This window comes from Microcebus murinus, chromosome 12, assembly GCF_040939455.1.
Source record: "Microcebus murinus isolate Inina chromosome 12, M.murinus_Inina_mat1.0, whole genome shotgun sequence".
NCBI lineage: Eukaryota > Metazoa > Chordata > Mammalia > Primates > Cheirogaleidae > Microcebus > Microcebus murinus.
Genome location: NC_134115.1, coordinates 13990709 through 14003417, shown reverse-complemented (window position 1 = coordinate 14003417; position 12709 = coordinate 13990709). Strand labels below are relative to the sequence as shown.

Sequence of the window (12709 nt, the reverse complement as noted above, 5' to 3'; positions counted from 1 at the left end):
GAAAGACCAGAGGCTCAGAGTAAAACACAATTCTTTCTAAGAAAAAGAGAGCTAAACTCTCAGGTAATGAGACACATACAGAGGGTGGGAGGCAGACAGACACACAAAACATCCTCCATACTTTTCCTCACTTCCTGCAGACGGGAAATACGTGCTCTGGCTCATTCCAGACCACAGGCGGTCACTGAAGTAGCTCTGGAGATCCTACTCACCCTGCCCTCCTCAGGAGCCCATCTCAGCCCTGACCCTGTCGGGAATCTGGCTGGCCTCTCCTGGGTGCTCACTTCCCAGGCCCCAAACATTCCCTAGTTCCCACCAGACATCTTCCTAACCACTGCCAGGGCACTAGCAACGTCCTCTGCACAGCCTGCAAACCCCAGATGGAATTTCTGCAAGCCTTATTCCTTCAGAATAAGCTCTACTTCTTCCAAAAAAATGTTTTAAGGGGTCCCATCTGGGTACATACACACTGCGAGAAATGCGCAGGTCCTATTACATTCAGGTAAAGGGGATTTCAGGAGCACAAATACTACTATCTCCCACATATGAGAAAAGGGAAGAAAAATAAAGAAACACTTTATTAGAATAATATTAAAATTGGAACAATGCCCAGAGAACATGAATTTGCTAATATGGGAAAGTATTCTGCAAATGAAAAAAGTACTTCTTGCATTTTAAATCAGTTATGCAAGAAAAGTCTGAGGCCCTTCCTAGAAATAATTCATTTTCTGAAATAACTCAAGATAATGGAAGTTGATATATACAACCTTCTTCCAATAAACCAGCCATTCCACAGAGAGAGGTGTGTGCATTATAAAAGCCAAACCCTTCTAGGTAATAAGTTGCCATGAGTTTGATACCCTTTAAAATGGAAGATATTAGTAACTCTCACAGTTACACAATTCAATATCCAAGAAAGTACAGTCATTCATTCCTACGAAAAACAGAAAAAGCAAGACATTTAAAGCTTAGATATTTTAATTAGCAAGAAGCCCCTTTTTAGGTTATGCAGGATCTGGTTTTTTAAAACTTAAAAGTCAAACATTATTGAGTCCCCTACTTTCTTTGTTAGTATTTATTTAAGGGTCTGCATCTCTCCTCCCTGAGATATTTGAAAGCACAAATGTTATTCCTCTCTGAGATATGAGCACCTTGCACAGGCCTGGCACAGAGTAGGTATTTAATACCTGTTTGCAGAAAGTGGCAAAAAGGCCAGTAGGAGGATGAATCCGATGCCGCCTTAGTTCTTCCGCATTTCTCCCGCCTATCGCGCTTGCAAAGGGTTTCATGACAGCCCAGCCAGAGACTTAGGGGTGGGTGGGGCTAAGTGCCCAGGCTCATTCCACATAATTACTAAATCGACACCCAGCCGCTTAGCGACAGACAACACAGACACTGTCCTTAAGGAGAGAACTATGAGGAAAACAAAGCAGTCCTGCCTTTTCGTCCTGGTACAGCTTGTTGACGCTCTCCAGCTGAAAGTTGTGGCTGGACTGGATTTTGTCGAGCTGCTCCCGTTGCTTTTCCAGCTCTCCCTGGAACTCATTCTTCTTCAGCTCCACGGCGCCCCTCTCCGCGGCCGCCCTGCGGACCCTGCCTTCCAGCTCCACGATCCGCGTCTGCAAGGAGACCACGGAGTCAGGGCCAATGCCAAGCCAGCCCCAGGCTGGACCCTCTGAGCTCCCCCAACCAAGACCACCCAGCCTCATGCCCGTGACGCGGGCCCAAGGTTCCATGTTCTCAGTCAACTGCAGAGAAGCTAGATCAGGGTTTCCTGGAGAAATGGCGCTGTACGTGGAGGAAGGCGCTCTGAGCTCACCACCACGCCTTCACAGCATTCCTGTGAGGTTTAAATGAGGGAAGCACACAGAACACCTCACGCTTTACCTGGTGTGAGGTGGTGCTCCAATGTTTAGTTCCTCCTCCCTGCTAATAAAGCCCTTAACAACTCCTCATCAGGCAAAATTTCTGAAAACAGATTCAGTTCTCCACCTCCGGACATCCACACCTCATCTGCCCAGAGAACAGGGCTCTGGTCCAAGCTCAGGCACTGGGCCTGTAACTGTAGTGGGTAAGCCTGAGAGCAGGACAAAGAACAGATGGGATGGAGTTCCACAGCTGAGAACCCGCTGGTCGGAATCCCTACTGCACCTGTAACTTAGCCTCTCTGTGCCTCAGTTGGGCCACCTGTGAAATGGAGAAAGTCAAGTCTCAACCTTGGAGGATTTGTGCACAAAAAGTGCTGGTAAAGAGAAATCATTCTGATATTTATTAAAACAGTAAGACAGACTTTACTCAAGACTACTGCAATAGGGGTCATGACTACTGAGTCATGGAAAAGCTCAGGGGGGCTATTTCAACAGCAATCCTGAATAGTCAGCGGGGTCCTCTCCTACCCAAAGCAGAGCTGGCGTGAAGTCTGGCCCAGGGCTGGACGGGGTGGACCATGAGCAGCACAGTCCTGGACTACATCACCCTGCAGCGTTAAATACTTCACGGCATCCACGCAAACAAAACAAACACCCAAAACACCTGGAGATCCACACTTCGCGAGCTCGCAATCCAATAGTTGAAGCCCAGGACGATGATGCAGGCCACCAGGGCAGCCAACACGAGGGGCGGCGACTTCATGCTGCGGCGCCCGTTTCCCAATCCCATCATCTCAAAAGCCGGGCTGAGGACCTGCCGAACAATAACAAACAAATGAGCCTCAATGCTTATACACACTGATAGCATCGCCACCCCCAAAGCAGGCTGCACCATCATCACAGCCGCCAGGGAAGGTGACCTGCCAGCACGCACAGACTCCTGAAGCTGTGGAGGAGACAGCGAGCGGGTGGCACAGGCAGAGCCCAGCTCTGTGTGCCCTGACGGCGTGGCCAGGCTGGGCACGGGCCCCAAAGCCTGCCACAGACTAGCTCGAGACCTTGGGTAAAGCAGGATTTCTCTCACTCTTCAATTCCTCATCTACATAACGGGTATTGTAGTACTCACCTTCACAACATAGTTTGAGACTTAATCAGTTCTATAAACAGCAATGTCTGAGAATTAATCATTTCTGCAGACAGCTATGGCAAATACTGTTTCCGCAACAAATGAGAAAGAAAACATTTCTCATTATTTCCCAGACAGAACTTTTTGATTTGATTCCTAACAAGGGAAGTCTGGTTAACCCTTTGACAAAGTTACCAGTGACACCCAATTAAAGCCTTTCTCCAGCAATGCAGGAGACCCATTCTGGAGGTGAACGCTGAACTCGCCCCGCGTAAGTCACTGTTCAGGCAAGGCCCTGGTGGCAGAGTGTCTCTTCTTCCTTCACAACATACAAGGGAGGTGTGAGACCTGTCACTGGGGAGAACATGTTCCATTTTAGAATTCAAGGTGGAAATGAGGCATTCACGTCCTTGGAACATTCGTGTGTCCCACTTCGGAGACTGCAGTGTTAGAAAAACTGGCCCCTCAGCGTGACAGCTGAGTGTGCAAAAATATGGCTTAGAAGAAAGGCATTATAAATTTTGTTCATGGACTTCAACTCCAAACCAGGTCTGGCTGGATGCTAGCACTGGTCACCAAGAACAAGAAAAGCTGACTTTTCCAAACAGCTTTTGTTGAGCCAGATAAAACGAACCTTACCAGAGCTGTGCTGCGACAATTGGCCTCTGAGAACAGAGAGCCTTTTATGACAGCTGCGGCCAGCAAAGGGGAGAAGAGGGGAGGGGGGACCACCAGGGACTCAACTACAGGACAAAGTTCTCACAAGTGAGAACACCTGAGAGCAGATTCTCACGCTGTGGTTGCAGTGTGCCATCAAAAGGGGTCTTCTGTCTAAACAGCTAGCTACTGATGTGGGGGCCTGAATGGGGACAAACAGGCAATCCAGGTGAATCATCTGAAACAAAGCACCACTGGGACACCACTGGTGGAGCTGATGACCCAGTCCGACCTCCTCCGACGCCTTACTCACCTGCAGCTTCTGGTCTCTCGGGACAAAAAGAGGAAAAAATGTTTTTAATTCAGTTACAAGCTGATATCAACAAGCACTGTATAAAGGAGAATGTCGCTCAGAAAAACTAAACTAGAAGATTCCACAGATCTGCCGTAAATGTGTCTCTATTGCCCCACCATAGCAAATTTTAATCACAGAAGTGTTTTTTTTTTTTTTACATTTAACCTTTTTTAAAAAAATATAAAAGTTCAAATACTATGGCAGGGGAGACTACACACAGTAAAGCGTAAAATTACATCTCCCTCATCCCACGCCGAAAGAAAGAGGCAGCGTTTTCCAACGTCTGTGTCCTTCTTTTCCACAGCCCTCAACTTCATAGGGCATCAGCATTACCTGCGACACTTTCTTAAAATACCAATATCTGGGCCCCACCTCTGCATTTCTAATTCAATGGGTTTAGGACAAGCCCCAGGTATTGGTATTTTTTTAACCTCCCAGTTGACTCAAACGTTGCAGCCACTACTCTTGATGCTTTCTGATGCATACACAGACATCAACATATTTATTCTTAATCCAAACAACATCACACCATTCACACTGTTCTGACAATCCTTATGTGTCTCCTCATAACACATCTTGCCATGTCCTTTTCCTAGCAGCACATTATAGTTTGTTCCATTCTTTTTAAAGGGCTGAATAGGGCACCATTCTGTGCTAGGATTTACTTAACCAGTCTCCTACAGAGGGACTGATTCAGGGTTTTCCAGGCTTATTTCCGACAATGCTACCAACATCCTTATACAGTTTCCCTCAATATCCATAGGGGAATTGGTTCCAGGACTGCCACCCCCCCCCCAATCCACAGACACTCTAGACCCTATATAAAGGTTGTTTTAAATAACCTAATCTTTTCAGTTTTTTTTATTGCTTCTGAATTTTGTTTACACTTAGAAAGGTATTTCCTACTCTAAGTTTAACCATTTGGAATTCTTTTTTACGTAAGGAGGAAATACAAAGAATATGGCTTCTTTTTTTTTTTTTTTTCCTGTAATGACTAGCCAGTTCTTCCAGCACCCTTCACTGAATCATCTATTTTTACCTAGTGTTTTGAACAGCTATCTTTGTCATACATTAAATTCCCTAACAATATACTTTTAGATGGGACCTGGCAAGTCCTGTTGTTGTTCCAGCAGATGCAATAAGTCAGGGACGGGTGTATTACAAGGTTGGAAGCAAAACATAAACACAATTCTCACTTCAAGGGAAGAGTACAAATGAGCATGTCATATTGTCCTTCCTTTAGCCAATCAATAAAAAAATTTACTGAGCAACTACCATTGAGTCGGTGCCGTGCTGGCATGAGGCAGCTCGGGGTAGTGTTAAGAGGACAAACTGGAAGCCCACAGTCACATGTGAGCCTGGCTCCACCTGCCAGGAGCAACAGGACCTGCCTGTGCCTCACTGTCCTCCTCGCAAGGTTATTAGGAGGATTAGTTAAGTGAGAAGAGCTTAGAACCACATCTGGCATATACCAACTGCTCTACAAATGTTGACGTTATTATCATGGAGGGAAAGATAAATGACAGATCATTTCTAGATTCAATTTTTTCCCATTTTATGAGGAAAAGGTGATGCCTGTTTCCTTTCCAAACCTTCGCGGTGACCAGCCTTCTGCTCCCCTCCCACTGACTGGTTGCCAGTGAACCAATGGTGACTGCCATCAGTCTGACTCACAGATGTCACGGCAGCAGTAGCCATCTCAGACCAGGACCATGTTATGAAAAAGGGTAAATGTGAGGAAGCCAAACATGAGCCCAGCCCTAGAAGCCCATCACTGAGACCCAGCGCAATTCTGACCAGGAAGGTGAGTAGCTGTGCAAAGAGCAGCGTCAGGAGAGGCCCAGGGCTGCCCAGGTAGGACAGTGACGCAGGGCGGAGGGCACACACTGAGCCTTCAGCCTGCAAGGCACTTCATCGCTGCTTTCAGGGATGGCAGAAACCCTTACTGCTGAATGAGAAACAAGGGACAGATACCGGTGAGAAATGACCAAGAGTGATAAAGACTGAGGGCAGGGACTCAGAGCCAGAGTTGACAGTGGTCAAATATTAATACTTCAGACACTGTCCTCTTCCCTGCCTTAGAATTTATGATTGGGGGTAAGACAGAGTGGGTGAGAGATATACTGCATCAAACAGATATTAATTTAATACCTATGTTAAATTCAGGCTTCTGAATGTGTTTGTCGCATACTTGATTAGGAGCATCTGACATACTGAAAAATGATTTACTTAAATAAGCTAAACTCTGTGAAACGCCTGGCGTTCCTGGAATGAAGGTAAGTGGTGTATTTTTGCATTTGATAACTCATCAAAAAACTGTAGATTCTTACCTACCGGCTTAGTTAATTAAAAAAATTCAACCTACTGGTTAAAATTATTGTTTTATGAAACAAAAATTTTTCTAAGAGACTGAGACCTCTGATTACTTATTAAAGAAACAACATATGAAAACGGACAACCTGCCAAGTACATAAGCCCCTTGAACTTCCTAGTTAAATATTGTATTTTGAAATTTCCTTCTTTTCATAAAGGGTTTTTAATCATATAGGCAAATATACACAAGCAATCAGATCAGATTAGCATGTTTGACCAATGTCACCAGTGTAGAGACAATTGAGTTTCCGCATACAGTGGGGCCACACCTCTGTTCCTGCTCAGGAAGGTCCCCGCCTGAAACAGTGCTGTGAGCTGCTTGGCAGGAAGTTCAGAAGTCACTTCAGCGCGCAAACAGACCTGAGCACACCCTAGCACCCACCAGAGTTTGTGAAAGCGCGCAAACAGACCTGAGCACACCCTAGCACCCACCAGAGTTTGTGAAAGATTTGCTAGCTCGCCAAGTTTTTCAACAGTTTCAAAATATTTCACTCTGTCCCAAGAATGTCTGTAAGCCAGGGTTCAGCAAACCCCAGCCTGCTTTTTAAAGCGTTACTTACTGTACACAGCCATGCCCATTCATTAAGTACTGCTTTCCAGCTACGTGGCAGAATGGAATAGTTGAGACAGAGACCTAAACCTAGGGTTATTGGGAGGATTGAACATTTACTATCTGGCCATTTGGAAAGTTTGTCAACTCCCCCTCTAACCCATTAGGGCTAAATGACCAACACTGTATTCTGCTTAAGCTACTTTAAAAACTTACTAGGAAGCACACAGAATCCCCTCTTCTCACTTCCCCAACCCCCAGTTGTAATCACCATGTCCTCCCCAATGCTGGAAACTGATAGATTCTAAAGATTAAAACTTTAAAAATGAATGTGCATATTTAGTGTGAGACGGTATAAACACCAAAAAGTGAGTGGATGAGTGAAAATGAAAGAACCAAATTCCATCTTGTTTAATCTAGTACTTGGAATTCTCTGAAGAAAGCCCCACCCCTGCCCGCCACTAAGGCTACATCTTGGTAGAAGCTCCCAAATTCTTCCTTGAGTCCAGGAGTCTCGAACTGCGGCCCAACAACCAAATCCTGCCAGCCCCCCGTTTCTGTATACCACCCACAAGCAAAGGCTAGTTTTTATTTTTTTTTAATGGTCAAAACGTTAAAAGAATAATATTCATAAAAGAGCGGTACAAAAGTGCTGAGATAAATTCTGCACGTATTCCCAGCTGGCTGGATGCATGAGGGAGACCCAAGAGAGCCCAGCTAAACCCAAAACCATGGAGAACTAAGAACTGGCTGCAACTTTCAATGTGGTCCCCAAGCCCCACACAGACCTACTGCTAGACGGATAGGGATCTGGTCAGGTGACTCCCAGTCCAGTGCTCTTTCCACTGCCCCTTATGTTTAAGACACCAGAGAAATTCCAGGCTATGAAGTGATATTAGATGTCTATTTAGCCACATGCTATTTTGAGTGCATCCACAGTGGTACTATTAAAGCAGTGTGCCTTAGAAGAACATGCGTTTGGGGCAGGTAGAATTCATTTTTTTTTTGTTTTTTTGAGACAGAGTCTCCTTCTGTCACCCTGGGTAGAGTGCAGTGGTGTCATCATAACTCACAGCAACCTCAAACTCCAGAGCTCAAGCGATCCTCCTGCCTCAGCCTCCTGAGTAGCTAGGACTACAGGCACATGCCACCATGCCTGGCTAATTTTTCTGTTTTTTAGTAGAGACGATGGGGTCTCGTTCTTGCTCAGGCTGGTCTCCAACTCCTGGCCTCGAGCGATCCTCCCGCCTCAGCCTCCCAGACTGCTAGAGAATGTGGTTGTAATCCCAGCTCTCTCTCTTACTTTTTGTGTCAATTTGGGTGAGTTATGCAACCTCTCTGTATCCTATTCAATCCTTATAAAAGTCCAGTAAAGTAGGTATTACTGTTCCCATGTTCCAGTGTGCAGTGATATGAGATTTTTAAATCTATAAAAATTTTTTTCTGGTGAGGGTTAAAAATTATAATAGCTATAAAGCATATATCACATGGTAAGTGCTCAATAAATAGTTTTTTTATTTGGAAAAAGAAATATATTTCATGACATATGAAAACTGCACGGGATTAAAACTTCAGTGTCCATAAAGTTTTATTAGAACACAAACACGCCCATTCATTTACAGACCATCTATGGCTATGGGGTTACAACAACAGAGTTAAGTAGCTGTGACAGAGAGCACGTAGCCTGCAAATACTATCTGGCCCTTTCCAGAAAAGGGGTGCCAATGCCTGCCGTAGTCCAGTGGTTCTCAAACCTAGGTTAGCAGCATCAGCATCACCTTGGAATTTGTTAGCAATGCAAATTTTCCGGCTCATCCCAGACCTACCAAATCTGAGACTTGCTTATTACACTTATAAATGCAAGCACTGGCGAGCACAAGACCATGGCTGGCAAAACTGTGAATTGAGTCAGTTCTGCAAAAGGCACATCAAGGAGCAAAAACTATGACAATATAATCCGACCTGACAAGAAACAGGCCCAAAATACTCAAAATTAAGAGAAAGAGCATGTTGAATAGAGTTTTACTATCAGTGTCATTAACAGTGACTCCAGCCCTCAGTGTATATTGGGCCTTGAAATACATTATAACCATAACAGCACAAGTATAGAATTTATAAATAAGCAACACACCCACAGGGGAGTGCTATTTTTTTTTCCTTTTTTTACTAATGAGAATGATCAAAAAAGTTGGGAAACTATAATAAATTACAATATAAACCACTAGAATCACATTATATAGTATTTACATATGTACTTTTTTCCTGACAGGCACTAATCTCCAAAATCTTATCAAGAAGTTCTACTGGCCAGGCATGGTGGCTCATGCCTGTAATCCTAGCATTCTGGGAGGCCAAAGGTGCGAGGATCACTCTAGGTCAAGAGTTTGAGACCAGCCTGAGCAACAGTGAGACCCCGTTTCTACTAAAAATAGAAAGAAATTAACTGGACAACTAAAAATATATAGAAAAAAATTAGCTGGGCATAATGGCACATGCCTGTAGTCCCAGCCACTCGGGAGGCTGAGGCAGAAGGATTGCTTGAGCCTAGGAGTTTGAGGTCGCTGTGAGCTAGGCTGACGCCACGGCACTCTAGCCTGGGCAATAGAGTGAGACTCTGTCTCAAAAAGAAAAAAAAAAAAGTAGTTCTGTTACTATAACCCTCAAAGATTTCAAAGGAAAATAAAGATCAAAATGTTGTAAAAATCTGAGAAGACATGGACCTCTTTTTCTGAATGTATGTGAACTTTCTGTGTAAAACAAAGCAAAGGCTCTCTGGAGATTTAGGAAACAATTCTTAAACTTCAAGAGCAGTCTCTCTTTTAACATAATTTCATCAGCAACTGGAAAAGTCTAGAAAAGAAGATAACCATGATTTATACAAACATCTTTTGGGGGCAAGAGAAATATCACACACCCTTTACTAAGGGGAAAGCAAAAACATAGTAAGCATAGTAGGATCATTCCTTCTACTTTTTCACATGTTTAGAAATTTTATTTTATTTTAAGAAATGGATTTTACTGTTGCCCAGGCTGGAGTGCAATGGCATGATCATAGCTCACTATAACCTCCAACTCCTGGGCTCAAGCGATCCTTCTGCCTCAGCCTCCAGAGTAGCTGGGAGGAACTACAGGCATGCACCACCACCCAGCTAATTTTGTTGTTGTTTTGCAGAGACAGGGTGTCTCTATGTTGCCCAGGCTGGTCTTGAACTTCTGGCCTCAAGTGATGCTTCCACCGTGGTCTCCCAAAGTGATGGGATTACAGGCATGTGCCACCATGCCCAGCTGAGGAAAGTTTTTAAAGATTTTTTTTCTTTACAAAAAAGAAGGGCTTAGGTAAAAAAAAAAAAATCCCAATCACAGATGTTATTTCACACATTAGGTTATTAAAAAAGAAATAAATCTTTTCATAAGACAACTTTTAAAAAAAGGAAAAACAAATAAGAACAACAATGCAACACAATTAAAACCAAAGGCACAGAAGAGAACACCTTCCTCCTTCCTCTCCACCCCAGGTCCTTTGAGAAGCAGAGCTGGTCTTCAGCAACCACGCTGCCTACAAGCTCCCTTTCACTAACAGTGTCCATCAACAGACTCCCTCTCCTGCTCAGCACACCTGCTTAAAGCAATGATGCTCCACCCTTCCAACTGGCCCACACGGAGGCATTTTCCCCAGGTTCTGTCCTTTCTGCTTCTGATGCAGAAAGCCAGTTTGCACCTTCACAGGACACGGTCTGGTCAGCAGTTCCCTCCCTGCTGGGGGAAGGTGGCCCCATAAACGCATGGCTACTGCAGACTCAAGTGTCCTAACTGTTGTTTCTGCCGCACCTCTCAAATAAAAAATAGGAAAAAAGGAATGTAAATGCTAAATCTTTTCATCTCCTATCAATAACTGAACCTATAACCAGTAATTAGAAAGCAGATGGCATCCTTTGCTCCTACTATCCATGTCACCACAATTTGTACCTCCCCAGCATGCACTTCCTCTCATTTCTCTCATTTTTGTGTAAACCCAATGAAAAAAATGTGATAACCGCTCATTGGGAGAGGAAAACATGTCTTAAAATCTAACCTCTCTTTTGTAAAACATCCTCTCTAAGAATTCAATCTGTGTCCATTGACACCTTAAGAACTGGGTGCCTGCCCTAAGTGCAGTAAGTCCTAGCAAGTTACTGGTTTATATTCACAAAGAAAGTAAAATTATTCTTACCAATAGCATGAACTTAGCTTAACCTTTTATAACACACGTAGAAGGAGCCAGAATGCCTTCGGAGAGCCACAAAAACCTACAAGAGATTGTACTGCTCCCCAGACCCCCTTAAATTCAGAAATACCAAAACTGCCAAATTTGAGGCAATCTGATGGTCGTGAACCAAAGTCACTCTAGCGCTGCCAAATACTTCATCAGGTCGTTGTACATCTTAATAACCTGCCCTTAGAAATGGTCCTCAATGTTTGTATAATGCAGGGCTCATGGACCCCAAATCAGACAAAGGAAAGCTCAAACCCATGAAAGACACACAATTTAGTTTTCCAAGTCTGGGGATGGGACATCTGAAAACGACTACCATCACCATGGCATTTCGAATATGATGATTCTTAAATACCGCTAAAAATAACATTTATCGAAATGGGTATTTTTCCCATTTGCTTTAATTTTTAGAAACAAATAATTACAAATATTAAATAGGGTGTGAAATATAAAGAGTGAATGGACCCAGGCCACTATTTTTTATAGCAGGGCAAAAGTTGTGTAGCCCCTGCACACCGGCAAGGATGCGAGAGAACCGGGGCACCCCTCGGAGCCGGCGGCGCCACGCTCAGGTCACCTGCCCGGCGGCGGCCGCGGCGACGCGGGGACCCGGGCGGCCGAGCGCGCGTGGGGCCGGGGAGGAAGGGGCGGCGGCGGCGGCTCCAGGCTCGGCCAGCCCGCGCCCTCGCGCAGATCCGCCGCAGAACCGAAACCACCGCGACCTCGGGGCGCACGCTCCCGACTCTGGATGCCGAGCGCGTGACAACGCTCGGAACACAAAGAAAGGCCCCGCACCGCCTCCGCGGGCGCAGGCGACCTTCGCTCGGGCCTCGCCGCAGCGCCCGGGGCCGCGCCCGGCCTTGGGGACAGAGCCCGGGGCCCGCGGCGGCGGCGGCGGCGGCGTGCCCGCGAGCGGGAAGGCGGGCGCCCAGCCGCGAGCGCCGCCGGCAAAAGCTGCAGCCGCGCGAGCTGCCAGGAGCGAGCGGGGCCCCACCCGTGTCGCAGGGCCGGGGACAGTGGAGCGGGGAGGACCGGGACCGACCCGTGTCGCAGGGCCGGGCCGGGGAGCGGAGAGGACAGGGACCGCGGCGCCGGCGCCCGGGACGCCCCGCACACTCACCTCCTTCCGCGGCTCGGGCGGCCGCTCGGCGCTGCGGGCCCGGCTCCGAGGCCGCCCGGCCGCTCCCGCCGCCGCCCCGGGCCCCGCGCCCCCTTTGCCGCGCCCCGCGCCTTGGCGTCCGGGCCCCGCAGCGGCGAGTCCCCGCCCCGGGCGGCGCCGCGAGCGCGGAGAGGCGCGGCCGGGCCTCGGTGCGCGCGCCCGGCCGCCGCCCCGCCCCCACCCCAGCGCGGCTTCCCGGGCGAGAGCCGCCCCCAACCTGACGCGCGGGGGAAAGGTCGCCGGGAGAGACGCCCCCTCCCGCCCGGAGGGAATGTTCCCGAAGATAGAGCCGACCACGCCCAGCGCCGCGGTTCCCGCCGCACTCCCGTCGCCTTCTTCAGTGGTCTGGGACAGAACTGCCCAGAGGAG

The 12709-nt window shown here is 46.9% G+C and overlaps 1 protein-coding gene across 1 annotated transcript in view; it reads right to left on the bottom strand.

Moving 5' to 3' along the window:
- Positions 1 to 12472, bottom strand: part of GOLM1 (golgi membrane protein 1) — a 54074-nt gene extending 41602 nt beyond the window's left edge. The window contains exons 1-3 of the mRNA XM_012787261.3: positions 12302 to 12472; positions 2533 to 2682; positions 1440 to 1619 (exon numbers count right to left, since the gene is read on the bottom strand). Coding sequence (XP_012642715.1) covers positions 1440 to 1619; positions 2533 to 2661 — 309 coding nt within the window. The 5' untranslated portion in view covers positions 2662 to 2682; positions 12302 to 12472. The remainder of the gene's footprint in view (positions 1 to 1439; positions 1620 to 2532; positions 2683 to 12301) is intronic.
- Between the last annotated feature and the right edge of the window lie 237 nt (positions 12473 to 12709).